The sequence below is a fragment of the Neolamprologus brichardi genome, chromosome 3, assembly GCF_056152115.1.
Source record: "Neolamprologus brichardi isolate AB-2024 chromosome 3, ASM5615211v1, whole genome shotgun sequence".
In the NCBI taxonomy this organism is placed as follows: Eukaryota; Metazoa; Chordata; class Actinopteri; order Cichliformes; family Cichlidae; genus Neolamprologus; species Neolamprologus brichardi.
Window position 1 is genome coordinate 27,100,359 of NC_142106.1, and position 26,068 is coordinate 27,126,426.

The 26,068-nt window shown below is 40.1% G+C and overlaps 1 protein-coding gene across 5 annotated transcripts in view; it reads right to left on the reverse strand.

Annotated features, from left to right (window-relative positions):
• The window catches only part of si:ch211-200p22.4 (phosphatidylinositol-binding clathrin assembly protein), a 109,338-nt gene that overhangs the window by 39,985 nt on the left and 43,285 nt on the right, over positions 1-26,068 (reverse strand). For 4 of the 5 annotated variants that reach the window (XM_087835547.1, XM_087835538.1, XM_087835526.1 and 1 more), the window contains exons 3-9: positions 12,045-12,120; positions 11,717-11,819; positions 10,422-10,515; positions 9,770-9,881; positions 7,690-7,796; positions 4,513-4,554; positions 1,853-1,873 (exon numbers count right to left, since the gene is read on the reverse strand). In XM_087835547.1, coding sequence (XP_087691673.1) covers positions 1,853-1,873; positions 4,513-4,554; positions 7,690-7,796; positions 9,770-9,881; positions 10,422-10,515; positions 11,717-11,819; positions 12,045-12,120 — 555 coding nt within the window. The remainder of the gene's footprint in view (positions 1-1,852; positions 1,874-4,512; positions 4,555-7,689; positions 7,797-9,769; positions 9,882-10,421; positions 10,516-11,716; positions 11,820-12,044; positions 12,121-26,068) is intronic. The other variant, XM_087835533.1, reaches the window with a different exon arrangement.

Here is a 26,068-nt window from a genome sequence, read left to right on the forward strand (position 1 = left end):
CATCAGGTGACTGACTTAGCCATTTTGTCCAATTTTTTCTTGGGTTGCTTTGGCAGTTTTGGCTTTTGTCCTTTTTGCAGAACTGTTCAGGCCAAGTCTAATCTGCTCTTCTTGTACTTCAGTGTAACCAGTGGATTGCACTTTGTTGTCAACAGTCTGTATTTCATGAAGGTGTCTCTTGATTTTACACTCTGACAATAATACTCATACCTCCTTGAGAGAATTTATTTTTCTTAACCATGGAAATAATTCTGTCATCATCTTTAGTCACATCCTTTGGGGTTTTGGTGGGACTTTTTGTTGTTCCTGAGCTGGCCGGTGCCGTCCCCTTTTTTTTTTTAAAAAAATGAACCAAATTGTTGATTTTGCCACACTGAAATTTCTTGCTATTCCTCTCTGGTAGGTTTATTTTAGTATTAGAGCCTAATGACAGCCTCCCTCACTCACACTGTCATCTCTTTGGGTCTTACATTTAAAATGAGTTAAAAGCCTAAAAAATAAAAATTCAACACTTTGAATCAACTTTGGATATTAAGTCTGCTTTATTTTTAGAGAATAACAAGGAACTGTAACTGAAAGTGCCTGTCAGTCAGTTTTAAACCTCTAAAATACGGTAATATGTATAAAAATGGCTGCAATTTTTAAACAGTTAATGCGAAATGTTTGTTAGACCTCTGAAAGCCTTCACAGTCAATCACAGACTCAGTGATTTAAAATCTACTGTGGTGGTGTACAGAAGCAAGACTGCAAACAAAATGTGTCACTAGTCCAATAAATTAGAGACCCAAACTCATAATTTCTATAAGTGGGAGTTTCAGTCGTCCATACTTAGCATGCAGCAATTAAAAGAATAGTTCATCTCTCTTTTGGCTTTGGAGAGAGGAGGGGAAATTCTTTCACTGTGAAAATATCACAACGTCATGTCTGCCTCTCCGTCCGCAAGAATGCAAAGTTTGCTGTCAGTAGGCCTACATACACACGCACGCACGCACGCACACACAGGAGAGGCATTTGGAGGCCGGGCCAGACAGTGGGTTCTTGCCAAACTGTTGCCTGGTTGTTAAAGAAACGGCGACTTGCACAAAGAAAGATCTTTAACTGCCGCAGAGTCTGAATAGGTGAAAAGAAGACTGTGTGTGTGTGTGTGTGTGCGCTTAGTCAATATTAGCTCTGACACACACACACTTTCAAAGGGGGGGGGGGGGGGGGGGGGGGGGATGTCATATCACGAGCATGCCTTGCTCTTAACATAAGATGCTTAGTAGTAATAACTCTGACTTTAGAAGGCACTGAGAAAAAAGTGCTAGTATTAAAAAAAAAAAGAAAAAAAAAGAATCCCTGCTTTCTTCTCTCTGATGTTTCCTTTCTTCTTTGACAGTGATTACACAGTAATGCTCGGGTCATTCACTATTAAAGCACCTGCACCATGCGTATTGAAGAAATGATGTCGTGCATGACAAGTATGAAATAAACAACATCTAAAAAGGAGGAGGACGGAATTTAAATGAGCCGAGCCGAAAGCCGTTGCAGAGATTCTTTTCATGCAGATGAAGACGGAGGGGTGAAGCTTCATTTTCTATTCATGAGGTTTCATGGCCTTTTGCTTGTCGTGCCAAGGCTGTGTGCGTGTGTGCGCGTTTGAGAGCGACTGCCACCTGAGGCCGACACACATATATTGCACTGAGTTGACACCAGATCATTCTGCGCTCGAAAAACAGGGGAAGAGCATGCCTTTGAGGGCTTGAGGTGCAAGTGTGTATGGTTGCACACACACATGCTATGAAGACGTTCATGCAGGAGGAGGAGGTTAAGCAGGATTGGGGGGGCGTAAAGTATGCAACCCACCACCTACAATGTATGATCCTTTTGTTTTCTGCGAGAGGAGGGGGAAGAAGAAAAACGTCTGTTTAATGACTACAGTAAACTGTGCAGTTTTACTATGAGTTCAACACCCACACTGTCACCTCGCATGCTGTTGACTTCCAGCTTCACACTCTAATGATTTTTTAGTAATGCATAACCAAGGTCGCGATCCAGCAAGCTGTAAAGTTTTACTGTTGTGTGTCAGTGTGTGGGAGACTCCCCCCTCCCTTTAGGCAAAAATAGAAAAAAGAAGAAAAAAAAAAATCACCCAAGTTTTTTTCAACTATGAGCCAAAGTATGCTCAATTTAATAAACTGTCAATCCAATCAGGGCTGCAGCTTATGATTATTTCATTATGGATAAATCTGTCAGCCAAGGACACACCAATTGATAACTCGCCTCTAAGATATGGTGCTGATATTTGAACAGCACCAAACTGAGCTGGCTGAGGCATAGCAGAGACTGTGACAGCGACAAAGGAACTAGATGACACTGGGATCAGTCACATATTGTGGCTGTGTGCTATGAAAGAAGTCGCGGGTGGGTGAAATAGATCTGTCAGAAGCAACTGCTCTATACCAAGTTAATTTTGACTCACTGTTATATAAAATACCAAAAAAAAAATCCCACAACCCAACACTAAGACAGTGTCTCTGATTACATGTATCCATATTTAGCCTACTCTTGCTACTTTAAAGATACAGTCAGCAGAAAAGAGGATACTGTAATCATAAATATGCATAGAACAGTATGTAATTACTTTTCCAGCAAACTGATGCCTTCTAATAAACGTATAATTCATCTATTAAAAAGCTAGTTTGCAGAAGCCAGCTTGTTCACCAACCATATTTGAATACAGTGGCCAAGAAAGACAAGTCATTGCACATTATTGGTATTTTACGTAAGCAGCTTGAGATCAGCCATGGGACCCTCCTGTCTCCGCATCGCTGACAACAAGTTGGCTAAACAACAACAGTTGGTTATAAACTAACTTTATGCTAGCTAATGTTAGGGTTAAGTGTTAAAAAACACAAAAACAAACAAAAAAAAACCCATTCCCTTTGATAAACAGTTTGATTACATTCTCAAATCAAATGAGAGTTTATTCACTAAGTGTCTGAGTCCAACAATGTTACATCCACTTCAAAAAAACGTTCACTGACAGACTGGCTAACAGCAGCTAACAGACACTAAGAGCTGCTAATAAACACCAAGAGAAGCTAACGGCAGCTAACAGAGGCAAGCAGATGCGCTTGTTGATGGTTCAACATATCCTCAACAACACCATTTATATTCTCTACAGTCGCAGCCCCTGCTGGAGGTGTCTTCTGTTCAAAGTAAGTTCTTCTTCGCCACTGTTGCCAACAAAGAAGTGTCTGATTGTTGAGGTTTTTTTCCCCTTTACAGCAGATCTCATCCAAATAGTAACTAAAATTAACTGACTGTACAGCAGGTCTGCTAATTTCGCTGTAAATGCCTTCTGTAGAAAAAACATACACTTTAATAATGCTCTATCACACAAACCAGCAGCAAATCATCAGCATTTAGAATCTGAAACAACCAGATAATCATACTTTTGCTATCATTTTGAAAAACAATTAATAGCTTCATTATTTCTCAAAAACAATGTTCTATAGTACACAGCCTAACAGTTTCCGCTTCTCTAATGTGGGGATTTGGGCCTTTTTCCTGTTAAATATTATTGCAACAAACCCAATAATCTCGATTTTTTTGTTTAGTTTTTGCTGTTTGACCAACTAAATGAAGCAATTAACGATGCCACTTACTGCAGTATTTTACACAGATTAATTAAGACAACCAACAGATGGATTGGTAAAGCAATCATTAGCTGCAGCCCTCTTGGTGATCAATTTCACTCCACTGAATCCAAGGACGGGCCTTCTATTTTTAACACATTTAGAACTACAAAGAAGGCAAACAAACACACAAACAAACAGAAACAGGTCATTAACGGTATTGAAGTGAATTATAATGTGTGTTTATGGGTAGCAGTCTAACAAAGCAAACAATGTCCTTGATGTTCGATCATAAACCACGGGGAGGATAAAAACAACGCTTCAAGCGATTCCACTGAACTCACAAACAAAAAGGAAAATTTATTCTTGACAATTAGAAAAGTGCTGTTGCTGTCCTGTTTTTTTAAGCCCTTCATTTTTGCAATTAACTTTAATTTTATTGATTCAAGGTCCAAAGCTCATTGTTTGGGGTTTTTAAATCAGCGTCAGGCATGCCGATGGCCCGGAGCGCTTAAGCAGGCCAACTTTAACACAGCTCAGTCTGTTTTTGTTTTGTCTTTTTTATCTGTAACGAGCATTTAGAAGTGAAAGGGAAAGCAGGAAAGCAAAATCAATTATACCAGAAGGGAGTTGCCTGGATTCAAACAGTAAATTCAGGTTAGCTTTCTTTTAAAGAAACAAAAAAGGAGTAGGGTGGAGAGTGAAAAGGAAGTAAACAACTGGTCAGGAGGGAGAAACAGGCATAGGCAGGGGTGAAATAAAGTGTGAGTCAGTGGATGAAAGCACAGAGAGAGCAGTGAGATAAGAAGTAGTGCTGCAGGAGAAACTCTTTGGGGGGAAAAAAGGTGAGAAGGTTGGAATTAGAGAGGTGGACGGTGAGATGTACACTGACCTGTGAGAGATCTGGGATGTCACCCTGATCTATTCCAACTTGCTGTCGTCAAAAACAAAATTTACAAAAGGAAAAAAAAAAAGAAAAAGGAAGGGGTCGGGGTGGGATAAAATGGAGAAGGAAGCATAAAGAGGGCGGGGTCCATTTGGTGAAAATAAAAGGATGAGAAAAGAAAAACAAAACAAAACAGGGGAATCATTACTTCATGCAGCGGCAGTGTCAACAAAAACAGAAATAAACATGAAAAAGTTTGACATCTCAACAGTGAATGACAACAATGACTGCACAGTGATAAACATGTCTGACCGATGAGGGAGAGCAGGCATGAAGGATGGTGTGATAACTCTGAAAACACTCATAAAGGACGCCATAACCTGCACCAAAACCATCTCCAAAACACTAGGACACGACATAAACAAGCTTATTTTCCCCCCTCTTTCAAACCTGTTGTCAAACTCACCTTCAGGCTTTACCAACAGGAAATATGAGTAACGTTTAATCCTGTTACTTGAAGATCGTTTGATTTAATGAAGAAAATTGTACAGCCTCTTTAAATTATTAGACCAGGATAGCATTTAAATAAATAAATGATCTGGTCTGAAGCAGGGTTTAAAAGATTAAAATACACCCTCAGATGAACAGCAACAATATTGTGTAGTTAATTTAAAAAAATAAAAAATACTTATGCTGCTTCTGCATTGTAAGTAAGTGGACTGAGGACAAAAGACATCAGGAATGATCTTAGAGAAACAACTGCTGACAATGATTATAAGTCAAATCCTGAGCAAAGTCCATCATTCTACACTGAGAAAGATAATTAACAACTTTCCCAGCAAACTCACCCCTAGGTGAAAGAAACGGCAAAAACCCAAGAGTTACATCTCAGATCTACAGGCCTCAGTTAGCATGTTAAATGTTAAAGTTCATGACAGCACAGTTAGAAAAAGACTGGATAGGTATGGCTTGTTTGGAAGGACTCTCAGGAGAACGTGTCTTCCTTCTAAAAAGAACACGGCAGCATGATTTAGGTTTCCATAACTGCATCTAAACAGACCACAAGATTCGCTGAAGAATGTCCTTTAGACAGACAAGATAAAAGTTCAGATGTGTGGTCGTAATTCACAGCTCTACATTTGGAGACAGCCAAACTCAGCATATCAGCACAAACACCTCCACCAACTGTCAGGCACGGCGGAGGAGGGGTGATCAATCTGGGCACTTTGTCATTGGGCTGAACATGAACTCCTCTGAATACCAAAGTATTCTAGAGACAAACATCTGTCTGACAGATAAGGACAAGGAGTTTGATTCTTTTTCAGCCATTCTGTTTTAGATTCGCTCCTGTGTTTGGGGTCCTGAATGAAATGCTGTGGTGGTACCTTAAGCAAACTGTGCATGAACAAATACCTACAAGCCTCAATGAACTGACTACACATGGTAAAGAACAGCAGGACAAAATTTCTCCAACATGATGTGAAAAACTAATGATGTCCTACAGAAAACAGTTCCTTCAAGGTGCTTCTACAAGCTGCTCAATCCTGGGGTGCTGTCTGTGTGTTTTAGCTTCATTTTCTTAATTAAATAAGGACATTGTGCAATTTGTCATATGTTGCTGTTCATCTGAGGTTGTGTTTACCTGCTGAGGACTGGATTATTTTTTAAATTATGTCCTGATACGTAAAACATTAGAACTGAAAGACAGCATATTTTCTTTCCCCCCTTTTCTCAACTTTAATCAGTGGGCTTGCATGAGAGAACACAAATATCTTAAAGTAAAAAGAGTCAGATTGGATGTTAAACAGTCTTTACCCTGCTAGCTCCACAGTCCAAAGTCAGTATAATGTCTGATTCAGCCACTGTAAGAATTAAACATGTGCCTTACAAAGACGATATTTTAATTAGTTGGCTTCCAACTTATACTTTTGGTTATTTATCCTGTTGTCATTTACCACAAAACAACCAAACATAAATATCAAGGGCACATTTCAAGTCAATCCAGGTGCTTTCAGTTATTAAACGAAAGCTTTAGAGTTTAGAAAAATGGGACGGTCCCATTTTAACAGGAGGCCTTTTACACTGCAGACATTTTTCACTAATCACACGACAACAGGGGTAAATCTCAGAATTAATGAAGACTAATGTCCAGTCACCTGAGTCTTCTCACTGTTCATGTGGCTCCCTTTGATTAGAACAGTCCTGAGCCACTGGTAATGTTTCTAACAGCAGGGCCTGAGCAAAAATGTCTGCTGTGGAAAGCTGCTTTCTTAAAATGATGTTCAACCCTCATGTGCAAATCTGCTTCAACAATCCATTGAACTAAAAAGGTAACACCTCAAGATCTCAGTTTTTAGTACATTTACTACACTGACTACTCATCGTTTAGATGTAGCGTTAATGGCTACATGGAGCAGACTCATCTGCACCAGCTCGCTACTGAGAAACATGTCATTTAATTTATGGATATGTCATAAACTGTATAGATGGCTTGGAAATCCCTGAAATCTACATGTTTGAATCATGTCATGTAAAACATGGAAGCGAAAAAAATATATGAATAGCTCAGAGTGCTACTCAAAAGCCAATTATAAAAGACAAAAGGAAAGTGACTGGGAACATTTATTTTTTTATGTACATTAATGGAGAGAAGATAAAACCCACTAATGTGGAAGTTACAGCAGCTGATCTCACTGTTTCAAGTCTGCTGAAACACCGGGAGGGATGGAAGAGAGAGGGCACCAGAGGGAAGACAGAAAGAGGGATGATCTGTAGGCGCTGGGCGAAGGAGAGCCACACGAGTATCCATCTCTGTCAGGGGCGGAGGGAAGAGCGAGGGAGGAGAAAGGATGAGATGGAGGAGTGTGGGGAGCAGAGGGAGAGCGAGCTAACGGAGCGCCTAACCACATGCTCCATCTTCGGGGTTATTTTGGGTGCATATATATATGTAAGTGTGTGCAGCAAATGTGGGGCTGGGAGGGCAAGTTAGGAATTCTGGTTTGAAGAGCGTACAGTAGCTGTGTGAGCAAAAATGTGGCCCTCTTTATATGCACTTCTGGTTCACCATATCTGTAGGTTTTATGTATATATAAAGTTTGTTTTTTGTTTTGTTTTTTAAAGAAACCTTCAAGGAAAATGGTCAAAATTGTCTTCAAAATAAGGTGTCTGTGTGGAAAAATATACCTCTGCCACTTTGAGGAACTCTGAGAGCTTCGTCATCCTGTAAAGAAACTTCTTGTAGATGTCCAGGGCATCTTTACACTGGTTCTTCTTCATGTCAAAGTATTTCTCTACAGAGAGGGAGAGACATACAAATTTAAAAGGAAAAAGGAAGACAGAAGTGTGAAGTACAGTACGAAAGTCAGAGGTCTCGAGCCACCCCTCATTTCTACACGTTTGTCTACCAAGCAGCCAGACTTTGGAAAGTTTTCTTGAGTAATAGTTCTCCAGGTTTTCTACATGTCTTTCACAGTTCTTTCTTTGGACATTGGCTGCTTTTTCACTCACTTCCAGTCCAGTCCTTATACCTGACCATTTTCAGAGTCATTCTTTTTTCTTGTTTAAGCCACTTAACAAATGCACCTAAATCAAGGCATGGACTAGTTTTGTGTCTTTACAAAAGAGACCGCTTAGAGAGAACCAATTTTAAATTGTATCTTTAGGCACTTTATTACTTGCCTGTCACCAAAACACATCATTTGTTTGCCTTTGTTTAGTTGAATCTATGAAAAAAGGCCAGTGATAACACAGTTTGACAGGCATGAAATAACATTTTTGCACCAACGAGGTGAAGAGCTGTTAGCCGACAACTTGTCATATGCCAGCAAATCTGAGCAAACCGGACAAATGAAGGACAAAAGAAGAAGTGACAGGCCTGAAAAACTGTTTACAGCAGTTGAAGAGTATCTGAAAGTCATGTCCTTAAGAAAAATAAAAATCCAGCAAAGACCTGACATAGTTCTACTAGAGACCTGCTGTTCACTGAAGCCTCGTCAGAAATGGTCTCAGTGGAAAGGTGGCTGTCAAGAAGTCATTCTTAAGGAAGGGAAACAGGGAGGAAAGGCTGAGGTATGTCAGATTACAAGGCTGGCATAGACTGAAAATCAGTGACAACAGGTCTGATCGAGCAGTGAATCTGAATTTGACATTTTTTGGTTCAAATCAGTATATAAGGAGGTGGTCAGGAGAGAGGTGGAGGCTCTGTCATGGTTTGAAGATGCATTTCACTCAGTGGTGTTGGGGATCTTTTAAAAACTGATGAAATTATGAATCGCAGAAAAGTATCATCAGATTATGATGAAAAATGCAATATAATCTGGAAATGGTTTCATTCATAACAGCATCATTTTTCAGCATGACAATGATCCCCCAAACACTCCCAATGCAGTAAAAGCATACTATGATAGACAAACACACAGTGAAACTCTATCAGTCAGTCATTGGCTTCACCAGAGCCTGGACCTCAACTTTATTAAACCAGTGTGGGATCATCTCGACTGAGAATGGAACAAGGCAGAAACGTCCAAAGAAGAGCTTTAAATGTCCTTTAAAAGCCTGGAGAAATATTCCTGAAGACTGCTTAAAGAAATGACAAGAAACCTTGTTCAAAGCCCCTTTTCCATTAGTACCTACTTGGATCGATTCGGCACACAGTTTCACCACGGTTTGCAGGGTTTTCCATTAGGTCATAGTACCTGGTATCAGGTACTTTTTCAGTACCTGCTTGGCTGCTGTTCCAAACGATCCAACCAGGTACTAAAATGTAATGTCGTCACACTGCATGCCACCGATTAGCTGGTCAGTATTGTCACTCGAGAAGTCATGAGAGCGTCTCGTTCACGAAAATAAAAACTGCCAAATTTGAACCTCGGCAATGAGGGAAATGGCTACAACATGGTGTTTCAAGAAATCAATTATTGAAACATTATTTTCCCAACAAAATATAGAAAATGAGGGGTAGCTCAAGACTTTTACACAGTACTGTAAGGAAAGGAGGAAGTAAAGAAGACAGGAACATTCATCGGCTGTAGAAAAAGACGCTTTTGGCAGCTACATGACAGCTTGTCAAAACCTACTGTGCGCACACGTGTGTGTATGTGCTGGCGAGAGGGTTTTTATACATCTGCTTGACAAGAGCGTGAGTGTGAGGACACGCATAACACACAAAAAACAAACTGCAGATATACCTCATCATTCCTGACACATGTAGGAGAGAAAGCTCGCTGTTTATACTGCGTGTGTGTGTGTGTGTGTGTGTGTGTACCCAATAGGTTGATGACCCCTTCATTGTAAGCAGCAAACAGCCTTATGGAGTCCTTGAAGAGCAGCATGAAGGCTGAGTTGATCACACCGTTGGTCAGCTCATTAGGGTTGGCCTACAGAGAAGAGAGGTAGAGAGGTTGAGAGTGAGAGAGTGAAAGGGTGAAGGAGGCATCGCTCTCACATCTTTCCAAAGCTTTTCAGAAAAATAAAGCATCTCTTTCAAATACCGACACCTCTCCCCCTTCGGCGTGAAGCGAACACATCACCACACACCGAGCAAAATGTCAATTTAGTTTAGGTGGAGGGGATAAAAAAAAAAAAAACATCACTTCCATACACACACACAATACTTCAATACACATTCAGTATGCATTTCAATGAGAAACCATCCATTTTTATCACTCTTTGAAGCTCGCTGGCACAAACCACAGCACCCTCACCAATGAGTCCCCACCCAGTCCTCCTGTGCCCTTCCTAGACGCTCGCACTTAGATGTGCAATCTGTCCCCATAGTGTGATTTTTTTATTTAATACGCCTATCAATGCATTTCAAAACTTTACAAACTGTTTCAATTTACATTTTGATGAGAAAGTGAACGAAGCATGGCTGACACAGGACGCGCACATATGTAGCACACAAAGACACTCAGTACCTGGAAATCCAGCAGAGCGTCCAGCTGGTTCTGGATGATGGGCAGCGTCTTGATCAGCTTCTCTGTGTTCATGGTGCGCATCACGCCGTCAATACTGACAAAACAGGAAACAAAAACGCACACAAACACACAATTACAGCGGGCACCTTGTGGAGAAAATTTAAATTCTGATGCAAATTAAGAGGATTCACAAAAAAGGAATGAAGTGATGATCCAAAACTATGCGAAGCATGTAGTAAGTGAACCGATATTTTGCACACTGAAGCATCCTCAGTAGTGCAAAGTACTTTTTTGAGGTGCAACAAATGGGAGACTGAAAACACTCTCTGATAAATAATGAGACTCTGCTCAGCTGGATCAGCGTGACACAGATTCAGTGTCATTCTACCGCGGCTGGACTTTCTGAAATTGAAATGATTGTGTACACACACAAAACCTTCAGATGCACCCACTTTCACTTGAAAACACAGGGCTCCAGGGAGGCTATAAAGCTTTAGCTGAGGGATTAAAATACCACAAATGAAGTGTCATAATCTGCATACGACGGCTGCAATTAAAGGTTTAGTTGAGAGAGAGGAAAAAAAGAACAAATAACCCCCAAAAAACCCTGAATACCCCATAAATCGCCAATTCCTCTAGTGGCCATTTCAGTGGGCCCAAAAGTGAGACTCTCACGTTAAAATATTCAACTTTAAAGCAGACATAAACATGTTTACAGCCAGATACAGAAACATTTTTGGGCCCATTCTTATTCTCCTTTTATATGCTTCCTACATAGTTTCATTCTCTTGGTGAAGTACTGCGATTCCAATTCATTCAGGATTTTTCTAGAATTTATTATTATCAAGCTCCAGGTTTCAGGAGCGGAAGTCCATTTTTTCCCCAATGTGCAGTCTATGGAAACCACAAATCTACTCAAGTTGACTGCAACTTGTGTTTCATGTGCTTGTTTTTTCCCGTCCTAATTCTAATGGCTTATTTCTTTATTTCAGCAAGCTGGATGCAACATTTGCGCTTTTCCCTTTCTGCAATATTTCACATGCATGCAACAGAAAAATGTTCAGTTTTGTCTGAAATGTCTCGCAGGATAAACTGTAAAGAAAACAACAACAACAAAAAAGCGAAAAAACTTTGTTTGCTGTCCAAGTTTGAGGTTTTGCAGAGAAACTGCTAGTTCTGTCTTTGTCTACTGCTTCTCTCTAAGTGCATTGCCAAAAGATAAACACCGTCTCCGGCTGTGTGACAAGATAAGTGTGAAATGAAGAGTAAAGATGACAGTGTGTGTGTGTGTTTACCCTCTTTTCATCTTGGTGAAATCCACAGCCACCAGTCTGTAGGACATGGCCTTCTCATTCAGGTAGCGACTGTATCGCCTGATGAAGGTTGACATGTCATAACCTGGTGGAGCAAAAAAAACAAACTGTCAGAAGGAAAGAAATATCCTCAGTGTGAGTAATAAATAATATTTTTACACTACTTTTGACTTTTAAACACTTTCTTTTTAATTATCAGAAACATTATGGTGTTCAGAGTGATGTACCTCCAGGCAAATCAACCCCATCTGGTTCTCTGAAAGGAAATTGTGCTGTGAATGATCTTCACAGGGGTTTGTGTGTGCTTTACCTTGCAGAGCTCCCTTATCCAGGAAGTTGTTCAGGTTAAACAGAGTGTTTCTGGAGGCCAGGTACTGGATGAAACGCTGCAATAAGAAAAATAGAAGTTAACATTTGATTGATTTAAGGCTTGCAAAGTGCAAACTTAAAAATAAAACAAATGAACCCAGACAAAAGGGCTGGATTTACTGGAGTTTTGACAGATACATTTCCCACTGCTTAATCCTCCGATGGATGTGTTTTTCTTGGGAATCATCTTGGAATTATTTCAGTTACACCGCATTTGTTAATGTGGTTGCTTGTATGAATCCCAGATGGTTGAAAAGGCTGTGTGCAAATGAACCAAAAACACTTACAGTAAGAGTCTGGAAATGCCTGGACAGTGACATAAGTTTGGTTCTGTAAAACAGATTTGAACTGAATCCAACATAACCAAAGTGTTGATTCTCCGCTTCAGGTTTAAGTGGCGGAATAAAAAAAACAGCTTCAACCATTTAGAAATTCCAGCCTGTCTCTTATACACAGTCCCCACTATTTCCAGAGACTGAAATCTAATTGAACAAATGAATAATTTCCCATCACCAGTTAATGCAATATTGAAGCTTAGTCCCTTGAATTAAAGCTGAAAGTCAGGACTTTAATTGCATCTTCATTGTTTCTTCACAAATCAAATGTGCTGACATACAAAGCCAGAATTATGAAAAACAAACAGACGAAAGCCTTTACCTCAAATCTCTACAAAATCAACACTGAGCATATGTACAGCTGGATTGCACTGCATATCAGTAAAGCATAATGCTGATGCAAGATCTGTGAGGCTACAGTTGGACAAAGCGGAGCATGGTGACATGCTCAGAGTGTCATCTATGCTACAAAAGCGCCCACACAGCTACGGGCTGATGGGGATGTCACAGAGTTTAAAGACAGTTGGTCCTAAACTAAGTGAACAAATTGAAATTATGACCTTGTCAAACTAAGGGGTAGCCCTCTGACAGAACACAGAGCCAAATTAGAAAGACGGGGGAAAGCCCACAGATGATACAAAAGACACACACAGTTACTGAAGTCCTGTTTTAAAACCCCCAAGATGAGTTTCTGTCATCGTGATCTTGGTCACGAAAAAAAAACAGATGTGACGAGGAGGGACGGGTCTGAACGTGAAACCACTTGAGGAAAATAAAACTACCACAAATAATCGATTAATCATGGCATGAGCAAGATTTACAAAATAGATTTCAGTAGGTCCTAAAATTAACGATCCCATAAATTCAGCAGCCCGACAAAGGTCAGGTCAATAAAACATTTTCTCATAGATTTCTATAGGACTAGTGCACTGGCTTCATTTTGACACCTCAGTTTGAAAAGCTTAGGGTGTTGTTGTCACCCTGCTGGGCAAGGAGGCAGGCAGGCAACTTTGGGAACATAACTGGAGAACTAGCTGACATAGGATTTGGTAGCAGGAACTGACACCACAGATGTACCTACTAAAAATCTGTGACTTCAAGGTCAAAATCAGAGGTCAAGTTTACTGAAAACCTTGTGAATGCATTAGCTTGAAAAGCAGGCTTCACAGGATTTTTTAAAACCGTGCCACAGATGTATTTACTCAAGAACGATATCAAGTCCATTTTTCCTTTACCTTTATCTACTGACAATTTCAAATTTGGCACCATTGATGGAATTCATATAATATATGAGGCACCTAGAGGTGACTGTTGTTTTGATTTATAAATAAAATATATTACATGTAGCTATACAAATGCTACTGTTTCAGTATTTTTATAACACTTTTTCCCCAATTTGCATTTGATGGATTTTTATAATGACAGAAACACTTCTGCTGCCCAACTATTGTAGCTGTATGGATTTGCAGGCCAGGCTTATAGTTTCAATAATAAACAGTAAGGGTGGAACATCTTATAACCTGGTATAAGATGACCTGGTAACTATGTGTCTCCAGGGGTTTTTGTGTCACCTAAACATTCTACCGCCAGAAACTGAGGAAGCTACCTGCATGTTTTATTGCCTTTGGGTAAAACTAAGTTAAATTAATATGCTTTCAAAAATCTGTAGAAAAGGTTTGTTATTGTTCATGTGTCGTGTGTGAACCTTTTACAGGTTCTGAAGCAAGCGCGACAGGAGATGTCCCAAAAGTCTCAAGGATTCATCCTCTCAGTGTCATAAATGTGGAATCTGACCACCAAATCAACCAACTACATAGTCCCCAAGTTGAGATTTTTATCTAGATATAAAGTATTACTGGAGTCATTAGGCTTCCTCCTCTGGGAACTTAAATATCTGCACATAATCTCTTCAAAAACTGGACAGAAAAACACTTAGTGCCATATTTGCAGCATAAATTCTCCTGTTATAAGGGCTATTTTAATAACTGGAGACATAAAACACTATCTACCTAAACACACACACTAACCTCAGACAGATAACAGTTTAAACCCACTAAAAAAATGCTTATATGGAAGTCTCCTTTAATATCAAGTACACAGTGGTATCTGTTTTGACTCAAACACTTCACTGCGATGACCAAATACTCGTGTTTTATTTGCCTCCAGCGCATGCATTACCTCAGACTGTGTAGTCTGTGTCTAAAAATTAACTTCTCTATTCTTGTTTCTTAGGATTCCTTTAGAGTAGCTCACACAGAACTGGCAAGAGGAAGCAAATCATTAACCTTTGGGAAGCAGGAGAGGATTGGCAGCACAATATAATAAACGATTATGCAAACAGCCCTTTGCAAATGAGATCAAATCTTGAGCTAAAAGTCCTCTCATGACAGTGACAAATCATGTCACCGCTGTCATTTAGACTTTCTTGACAGCTTTGTTTATATTTGAACATTTTCCCACTGCAGCGTGACGTAAAGAAACCTGATCCTGCCAACTCTTAAATACTAGTCGCTTGTTCTTTTTGACACATCTGATGTCACCGAGCAGGTGTGGGAAGCCTTGTACTTTCCATTTTCCAGGAAAAGGTTTTTGCACAGCATGACTGCTTTTTCTCTCACACCTGGGAGCTGCTACTGTCCGCTGCTGGTCAGCTAACTTTTTTTTGTTTGTTTGTTTTTTGCTTTTTCCTCTCCCTGTGTGAGAGTTTCAGAATGTTGAAATATTAATAATGTGCAGCACTTTATTTATTCACTTTCTGAATCTCTGATTTTTCTGGCTAGAGCTGGATGAACCAGACTTTTGGGAGGACCACAGTCTCTGAGTAGGTCTTGGCAGCTCATGCATATTTACTTTAGGAGAAAAAAAAAAGGTCTCAATCAAGCTGGCAGAGAGCAACAAATCTGTGTTACTGACTTCCATTGCAAACAATCCCACTTTAACCATTATGTACAAGCTATCCTCAACTTCAGACTTGACTTAAGAATTAGTAAGGTGCTGTCCAGCTAAGCCCTGTGCGGCTGTAAACCACAGGTATGTGCATTCAAACAAGGTGTGGTAGTTTCCACACTATTTACCCGAACACTGCATTATATGTTGTACCCATTAAATCTGAAAGACTTTCAAGGCCCTGGGGCCATGTAGAAGAACTATTATGTACAGAAACAGACCATTTGCTTGGGCATGCACTTAAAAACCACACAGTGTGAAGCAGTGCTAATGCTGCATAACATCTGAAGTCAGACACTGGAAATCCAGAGTTTTAAGTCGTAATTTTCAACTGAAAGACCCCACAGTTGTCACACTTCCCACTCAGAAAGTCGGCAAAGCCCCACCAACCCTCCGACTGCATGTAACATGTAGCAACACTGAAACTTTTAGACTGTACCACCACATATGTTTATTTGTGACACACTAAATCAGCTGCACATAAAACACTAACCAGGCTCTGTGAAGTTGCTGCAGTATCATTTTAAGGGGCAAAAAACAGGCACTGTATTGCATTCCTAATTGTGAATGAATGGCTTTACCTTGCTAAGGAGAAGAAAACATTCATAGCCACATTCTAACATAATGTTAGCATAACATTACTTTAAAGTGAAGACACAAAGTTCCAAGATGTGCGGAGGAAATGTTCACGACAACAAATTAAATAAGACGCTGGAATCACCCAGCTGAACATGGCCATTTTAAAGAAGCTAACAGAGTTGGCAAAGCTAAAGCTATTTGGATCTTAGAGCCAGCAACAAGTCAGTATAGGTGCACCTTATTTTGTAAGGTAAGGTATATTAATAGTTAATAATTGTTTTAATGAGAGAAGATCCTGCAACTTTCTGAGGTTTGGGGTAATTTCTAAAGTTTAATAATTTGTTTTGTTATCAAAATACTGTTTTGCGTTGGAGAAAGTCTATTTTTTGTGTAAGCTGTCAAAAATCTGTATTGGCAAGTCATACTTTGAGAAAAATCGGAATCAGCTGAGACAACTGCAACGTTTTTCCTCCTCGTTTTCCAATTACTACTACAGAACTCAGCCAGTGACATCAGATACATCTGGTTTGTTTCTTAGCCTTATGTAAAGCATGCTTTGCTTTATTATTCCAAGCATCTTAATTGCATAAGTTCTGAAATGGCATTTTCAAAGATGAGAGAAAGGTTATAAAACATGAGCCCCCATCATTAGTCAATGATCCTACAGTATAGCCGATGTTCAGTTCACATGAGAACAAATCAGTTCTTCAGTTGGAACTAATTACTTTCATAAACTGCAGGTAATATTTTTAGTATCCTCCGCATGTCTGGCTCCTGAACCTCTTCGAGAGAGAGAGTTGAAATGAAACACATCTGTGGCTCCTTTATCCCAAAAATTTGATTTTGTTCATCCTGACGTAGTGTTTTCAGTGGGAAAAATGTTTTGTCACTCATCCACGTTACTTCTTAATCTGTGGCTACTTTATGTTTTTGGTGATTTCTGAGACCACTATAGACCAGCAGGGAGACCTGAATCCAATTTTTGACTGGAAAAACTTTAGAAAAACGTTAACCTGGCCTCTGTCTATACATTTGAGACCTGAACTTACATTTTGTCTCTCGTGAACAGTTCTGCTACCACATCTTCCTCACTTTGTTGCTGTGGAAGGAGTCTTGGCTATTATCCACAGTTCTGGGAACTCGGGCCTCGGGCTTCCTGAAAGCATCTTAACTTTTAAGGCCGTCTCTGTCCAACTGACTTAAAATGATCTGAGATTTGCCAGTTTGCCAATTCCTTATCTGGCAAATAACCAGCCCTGACTGGCTGGTCGGAGGATCTCAGAGAGGGTGTGTGTGCATGTGCGGTTGTGAGCACAAACACGCTTGCAGGCATGTGTTGGATTCAGCTGCACTGATGTTTCCAAGGCCTCTGGGACTGTTTAAAAAGGCATAAAGAATGTGATTTGGTTCTTGTCCTTTTTTTTTTTTGGCTGTGTGCACACACAAACCCCTATTCACACTGTAGGGATTCAACTTCCATCTGTGGACAGAAATTCAGTCCCCAACAACTTAACCATTGATTTGGAGATTTTCAGTCTGGTATTGGAGGGATGTTACGGTCACAATTAAAGTTTAAGTTGAGGTCAAGGCCAGGAAGCTGCAGGGTAGTTAATGTAAGAATAGCTTAGACTGGCATCAAAATAAGTCTGAGAACATCATTGGGTTATTCCTGACAAAGTCTGACATGTTTAATAAAAAAATGAATTAACAAAAAAAAAGTTAATTAATCTGCCAGCTATTGTTTCAACCAGTTAATACTTTGCCTATAAAAATCTACGTAACAACTAAAACTATGCTGATAAAATTTTGGCCCATCTCTCCTTTGTGGACTGCACTACATCCAAGCATGGCTGCAGCTCCATTGCTTCCGGGAAGTGCTAAGACACTGTCATCCACTACTGAAAATAGACTGTGAGGGATACGGGGACAAACTTTCAGAAATGTATTTCCTTCAAATAGATCTTGTTAACCAAAGTCTTTCTCTCTCTACCTCAGTTACACGGACCTAGAGACTGGTCTGCAACTATCTGGAAACCTCTCGAAGGAAGTGAAAAATGTGAATTTCCCAACCACTTGGCAAGTGGCTGCTGTAAAATAAGCTGAAAGTCAAAACTGCAACGGATTAAAATCTAAATCGCCTACAACAATGCAACTTCAAGGACAGAACATCACTTGAACATTTCAGCAACCCTCTCTAACGTTTAATGGAGAGCAGATGTCTGTTGCATTGTGAGTCGTTTTCGACGGCAATGAGGTCTGCTATCAACATTCATGTTCTTCACATGATGAATTTCTTTGCGGTGCCGTTATCAGACCATAATTTGTCTTTTTCAGTAGCAGGCTGAATGGCTGCAATGTCATTTCACTTCCCATGAGCATTTCTGGAACATGCCAAGCATTATACCTGCTTAAATTCAGGATGCTGCCATGGTGATATTACCACTTAGCTCAAAGCACAGCTGTGCTTAAATAGAGTCTCACAGAACCACTTGCATGAATGCAGACTCGCTCTTGCTGAATGGCTTTCAAATTGTTGTTTTCTTGTTTTTGTTTTTCCTGGTGATCCACAAACAGATTGAGCCTTTCAGCTGAATGTGTGTCCCTACATTATCCACAAAAGTACTCAGAAAATAACAGAAAGGACAGGATACCGTCCTTGGCTTTGTTTGTGTGACGCCGTTTAGTATTCTGGTCGAGTTGCAATGAACCGAGGATAAAAATGAAACTTAGACAAGATGGTCACAGAGATAAAGAGAGGAAACAAAGGAGAGATGGCAAGAAAAAAAAGCTCATAAACTTCATAGGCTCCCTTTCTCTGCCTCTTCTTGTGCGCCAACTGCTTTCTTCCTCATCAAAAGTCCATTTGACGACAGCCTGCCTTTCTCCCTCAGTCTCACATACAGAGGCGGAGGCAGAGAGAACCCACACAAAATGCATGGATATGGTTAAAAGGAGGGGGAGAAAAAAAATCTATAAAAGGGGAAGAAACACTTGGTGCAGAGAGAGACAGAGTGGGAGATTCGGAAACCCGCTGAGCCCCAGATTATTCAGCAAAGACAGTTCCAAGAAAAAGACGCAGAGATTCAGATTTAGAGAAACGGTCTAAGAATAGAGGAGGAGACAGTGAGAAGATGCATAGAAACTAGATGGTGGAGAAGCAGGTCGGCACTGCTTGTCAAATAATTCATGTTAGCATATCGGAGAACAACCTCATGCATTATTGATGCATTCAGATCACGGCTATACTCCCTGCCTCCCCTCCACCTCTACAGTGCAACATACAGAGCTACCACACGTCTTCCTCTCTTTAATCCATTTCTCCACATCCGACCCTCGAGAGTACACAAGTTGCTGGTTTCCGTAGAAACACCATGGCGTCTATGCTGACCTAAAGCATGCTTTTTTTGTGTGCATGTTTTCTCTTCCCTCCATTAGTCAGGTTATGTGTGGAGGAGATGCCAAGGCTGGAACTTTGTAGATAACAGGAGCAAACTGCAGAAAATTTAAACTGACGTATTCAGCCCTGTAATATTTTACTGATCTTTGTGTGTCTGCCACAGAAGCAATACTCAATATATAGACACACATGGTCGTAACCTACAGAGTTTCAGTGTTTTCTCTGTTTAGGGTCTTTTGTTTATTCGAGTAAAAAAAAAAAAAATGCCACTGCACACGATCTGCTAGTGGACAATCCTCTCACTCTTACATTAGAAGGACAGTCAAAGCTAACCATGTGACCCTGACCATTCCCTACTTGTTTCGGTCAGTAGGGATTTTATCAGACTTATCAGTGGGATATCAGAATCTTATCCCACTGGTAGGACATACTCCAACTCCATCATCTTGGACTGCAGCTGGTGGCAGCACTGCACGTATTGCACTGGAGATCCATTGCGAGCTGAAGGCCAGAGGGTCACTAACCATACCCGTAAGCAGATGGGGTGCCGATTCACGTGCTGCTACACCAAGCTCGCTGAAGCTGCCGAGCAGAAGAAGCACTAGCGTAACCAGCTGGAGTCCCAGATGGTGGAGCTGGAGTTCACCGAATCTATCGCTCAATTATCCATTTGTCACCAAGTATTTGCAAATAAAATATTTGCAGAGAAGAAACGTAGGAGCACAATTACATATATATACTAGAGATGGACCGGTCCGATATTACGTATCGGTATCGGTCCGATACTGACCTAAATTACTGGATCGGATATCGGAGAGAAATAAAAAATGTTTTTCTACACAGCTGGCGGCTGGTAACTGTGCAGGGGCGGATCTAGCAAAGTTTAGCCTGGGGGGACTACCTTTTATTTTCAGGTGTCTATTTCAGGTGTCTGAGATGATATGGACACCTGAGAACATGTCTACCTTTTAATAAATAATTATCTGAATCTTACACCCAAAGTTTTAATCTGATGTAAACTGTATAGAAGTCCATTAATGTATATAGTAACTGTTAAGTCTAATATACCCTATTAAGCTATAGTACTTTTTCCTTTGGGAAGATACCATCTGTGCAGTCTGCAATTCTGTAGAAGAAAGATGTTGAATCTATTTAATTATTGTGGAAAAATAATTTATTTCTGTGCATTTTTTTTTTCACACTGCATCAAATTAAAGTTGATTACCTCGATTAAGCATCATGAGGTGGAGGGTGGTTCCCTATTTTATTTTATTTTTTTGCTGGGAGTTTGCAACCTTATTAGTTAGGTTGCTTACTCTTTAAAATACCAGAATAGGGAGGATGGAGTAGGTTTAAGTTTATTAGATTGATCAGTATTGCTGAACTATGAAATATTTTGGGTGCAGTGTATTTTTTGCATACGGGTATAACAGAATAGCTTTAGTGTTGTTGTTTATTTAAACTTGAGTATGAACTTATACAAAATGCAGCAAGATATAAAAAAAAAACAGTTTTATTGATTAAAAAACACTATATCGGATTCATATCTGTATCGGCTGATATCCAAATTTATGATATCGGTATCGGACATAAAAAAGTGGTATCGTGCCATCTCTACTATATACCACCCACCTACTACAAATGTGACTGAAACAACAGGCAAACACAGCAAAGCGTTACTGAAATTACGTCCTTGCCTGTAAAGTGGAGCTAATAAAGCATGCTTTATTAGAATACAGCATGATGTTCATCTAAATGTTCATCTGTAAATTAAGGTCTGATTCACCCCAAAAGAATTCTGTTAGCCCAATCCAGATACCTGGGAATTCAAAGGCAAAGTGGAAAACTTGAAAATTAGTAAGAAAATTAGACAGTATACAAATACACACTTCCTGTTCTTGCCCTCATAATTCATTAGGTTCATTCTGTAAAACTGTTCAGCTACTAAATCTGGAATTTCTTTCAATAATAATTCTTTCAATAATATGAACAAACTGAAAGTATTGTGACAAATAGGTGGTATTAGATTTGGTCACTGAAGTTTTCAGTTTGATGTTGTCTAGTAAATCCAAAAAAATATGTCCAAATAATGGACATGTCATTTTTATTTGGCAGAGCTGCACAGTCGGCTCGGTGTTTCCCTGTTACAGACCTGACAGAGTGTCATGTGACAAAATACTCTGTGCTAGGTTTTAAAGAGTAAAGGAAACACTACAGAGAGTATTAACAGAACTTGAAATCAATTTCATTTTAATCTCCGAGTGCGATGTTAAAGGCGGTTGAGAAAAAAGTCAAATCCAGTTCGATTTCTCACCTTGAACTATTTAGACAACCAGTGTAGGTTTGGAAAAACTCACAAATCTACCAAAATCTATACCAATTCCAGAGGGCAGTGCTGTCAAAACATCTGATTTTCAGATTAGAGTTCAAGTAAAGTTCAAACTTTAACTTTTCTGTATCTAAATAAAATAAATAATGGTGAATTGAGGCTGAAATCCAGAAGCACAGTAATCTGCCAACAGACCCTTTTCATCTCGTCTCCCTTTGGCATTACAAAAAAAAAGAAGAAGAAGAAGTAAAAATTAAAAAATAAACTGGCCTCGTTGGTAGACACGAGTGTGCTCTGTGCAGCTTACTGAGATCACCTTATATGATATCAGTGAAGTTGAAAGAGTTACTGCTCATCTCTTTGTGAAGCTGCCAATGTGTACAGAGAGTCAATGAACAACCACGTCAACCGGCACAGGAATCATTGATCCTTGTAGTGAAATCTTCTCTACAGCTTTCAGGCCCAGTACAAACAGCTTTGGTTATTTTGGATTTACTTCCTGGCTTTAGGGCTACTTCAGCTGGGAGGAGGCAGTCTGGAGTGTCTGACTGAAATAAAGTAAATATATATATATATTTTAACACCTGTTTGTAGAGAATAAAAAAGAGGCAGTTAGGCGTACTTATCGCCAGACTGAGTTCAGGGAGTCCACGGGGGAATTATTTTTGGCTGCTGTGCTCAATTTGACTTTCTGTGAAAAACACACACATGCACAAAATCATCAGAACTGACTGCAAGCCCAGTTCCATGAAAGGTGGTGACTAACACACGAAGAATGAGTCGTGATCGGGCTGTGTTGAATGAAAGCTGCTCTTATGCAAGCACAGAAACGCACGAGGGGGGAACAGACGCGTGGACATGAGCACACGCACACACACAAAAAAAGGCCTGCTACTAGTCCAGATCTTTCCCAGGATTCTGCTCCCTTCTTCAATTTCCTCCTCCTCCCTTTTTCTCCAACCCTATATTTCTCCTTCTCTTACGCAATCAACCAGTTAGCCTCCAAATCCAATCAAAGTGTGAAAGGAACTGAGTCACAAAGAGACGTTGGGTGGGTGATTAAGGGATACGATTAAATACATCTATATATATTTATTTCTCCGCACTTAAACTTTTGTGGCTGCACATCTGTTCGTGCCTGTGTGTGATAGCATTGCCTACAAGGTGACAAGGCTAATCGTGTGTGGGCTCCTCGCCTCACGGGAACAGTCGTGTCTTGGTGGATGATGAGTATGTCTGGAGGTCAGTGAGGAAGCCAAGCAACATGAGTCACCGTTTGAAACACCGACCTGAGTACAGTTTTCAGGAGGAACTTAATTTTCCTGACGTTTATCTGTCGGGAACTACGAGTGCAAAGAGTGTCGTAGCTGGGATAGTCTCACACTTCCTCCAGCGGGTCTATCCAGAGCTGTTCTTTGTACTCAAACTGAGAAGTGGAAACATCATTCAAGCTAAAGTTCATTTTCTCAGCAGACATTGTTAGGTAACGGAGCTCTTCTGAAGCTCAGAACTGCACAAAAGTTTGAAGAAAAAAGCAACAGAGTTTGTTTTATTAACACGATAACTTTAGAAAGAAGTTACCCGTGAATCTCAGGAGTGCGTCAGCAAGAAGAAACGCCCAATCGTTGAACTGAGAGCCGTGCCGGTGTGTGCAGATAAACTAAGATTCTACTTTGTAGGAACTTGATCAGTTCATCTCCAGATACTGTTCGGGGTTAATTTGATGCACAACAAGAGACCATATTAACTCTTTGCCTCAAAAAGGCAACATCTGACAGCATACCCTTAATGAGGAGTTTTGAAACCTCAGTATATATCGATAAAGACGTGGTTTCAGAGTTGTTCCAAGGGTAGCTGCATAGACAGAGACAACTCTCATGAACTTGTTGAGGGAATGCAACAACTGTCAGCCAGGCTCTACTAGCCATCCCACAATCTCTTGGTTTGAGGACTAAAGATGATGGGGAGCCTTTTCTGTTAGGATGGCCACTCTCTGGTACAATCTCCCTGAGAAGATCAGATCAATGCAGACCCTATTGCCTTTTAAATCACTTCTAAACACGTTTCTATAAGCACAGTTTCTCAGTGCTTCCAGTTTGAGCTACTTTTATGTTGTAATCCTATTTTGTGTCACCATCTCTTCCTAGTGACTACCTTGTGTTATATTATTTTTAATTAGTTTATGCTTATTTGCTTCCATTTTCCTTGTATTGCTACTTTTCCTTTCTTAATGCTGTACAATTGTTAAGCGTGTCTCAGTTGCGTGCCATTTCATCAGTCCCATCTCGTCTTGTGAAGCACGTAACTTTGTTTTGAAAGGTGCTATATTAAATAAAGTTTATTATTATTTAAACTCTTACTTTGGGGCAAAGTCAGCAGAGGTTTGAAGCCGATTTCATCAGATTTGACTGCTGAATTTTTTATGTCACAGTGGGACTTTGTTAACCCCCCATTGTTCTCCTCAGTCTTGGCAATTGAGACACAAAGAAATGTATAATTCTGACACTCACAGTGTTTCCAAATAATCCAGATTATCAACCTCCAAAATATAGGGCTATGATAGGGTTATGACTCAGAGGGTTAATGTAAATTAAAGGCACTTGCAACGACTTTAAATTATTTCAGGCGTCTTAGATGGTATGGACACCTGAGAACAAGCTGACAAACTTACGACCCATTTCAAAAGCTTGAAATCTTCTGTTACTCAACTCTGATGATGTATTACCCACCCAGATCTGGGTGATGATGTGGGTATTACCTCCACTGCACCTTTAGATGATTTTGGTCTTCTAAAGATTTGCTTGCCGAGGCTGTTTTTTCATGGACTGCTTTACTTCTGGATCACTGATAACCACTACTCTCTTAGTTCAAGATCTAAAATACATCAGAACATGCCATTTCTAAACCCCCTCTTTCTGCTTTCATCAGTTCTGTTCATGTAAATATTTCACCTGAATGGAAAACTAAATACCAAAATGAAAAGTTAAAACTACCATGAGTAAAATTTTTATCACTAGAGGTCATTAGACAGCACACTGCAGTCAAATGATTTCTGTTTTCTTACACCTCCCAATTTAATCGATAATCCTAGCTACAGTGGTCACTGCAGGTTTTAGTCACCAATACATTAAATTTAGACTGTTCTGGGGTCTCGAAGTATCATCTCTGATTTTCGCAGATGATGGTATTCTGTTGCCTCCAGTTCACACTGGAGCAGTGTGCAGCAAAGTGTTAAGTGGTGGGAATGAGAGAGAGAGAGATCTGGGTGGGAAAGCGAAGCTACCTTCCTACCTTCACCTATGGTCACAAGCTCTCGGAAGTACCCAAAAGAACAAGATTGCGGATGCAAGCGTTGGAAATGAGTTTTCTTTGAAGGGTGGCAGGCCTTGTCTGTTAGAGAAAGGGTGAGGAGTTCAGTCACTCGGAAGCCACATCAAAAGGAGGCAGATGAGTTGATTTGGATATCTGGCAAGGATGCCTCCTAGGCACCTCCCGGGCAGATGCCTTAAGGGCAGATCCAGGACACACTGGAGAGGTTATCTCTCTCGACTGGTCTAGGAACAACTCTGAGTTGCCCCAGTAAAGCTGGAAGAGGTGGCTAGTGAGAGTGAGGTCCAGACTTCTCTGCTTAGGCTGCTCCTGCCCCTGTACCTTCCATTTAGCTCTCATAAAAATTAACAATGCATCAATTTGTTGAGAGATGTATATGTAGCTAATACGCGTCAACTCATTTTACATATGCGTGCCAGGTGTTACCAAATGCATTCAGTTTGTCAGAAATGTGTTCAAACCTAATAGAAAAGTATGGAGGTTTTTCTCTTTTAGCAAAACCAGGTTTTATAACAATAAAGACAAATAAAAAAATTGTTACATCTCTTGAGAACTCTGCTTTTTGGCTGCAAGAGCACATTGATGAGAGATCAAAAGCAGCGATAGAGTTAAATCTAATGTCTTAAGTGCAGTAACAGTATAGAGTGGTGGCACCAGCAGGGCTAATTACAGTCCCACTAATTAAACCTGGCACTTGAAGGGAGACTAGTGGAGAAAGAAAAAGCAAAAATCACATCTCACAGGCAGTGCCTTTTAGAAAAAGGGTGCAACAATTAGTAGAGATGCTGTAAAAACAAGATTACCTTTAAAAAAAAAAAAAAAAGCAGCTAAATGAGAGAGGTAGTATTCAGTGTGCACACTGCATGACTGGAAACGTGGGCTTCTGCCATTTCATGGAAGATTAGGAGCTTCACGACCAATTCACAAGCAACTGTACCCACACACACACACGTAAACGTGGATGCACTGTGGGTGTGTTGATGATCAGTGAAGAAGAAACAGCGGTGGTCTTTAATGGCGGTGTAGAGCTCATCAGGCCTTGTGTTAAA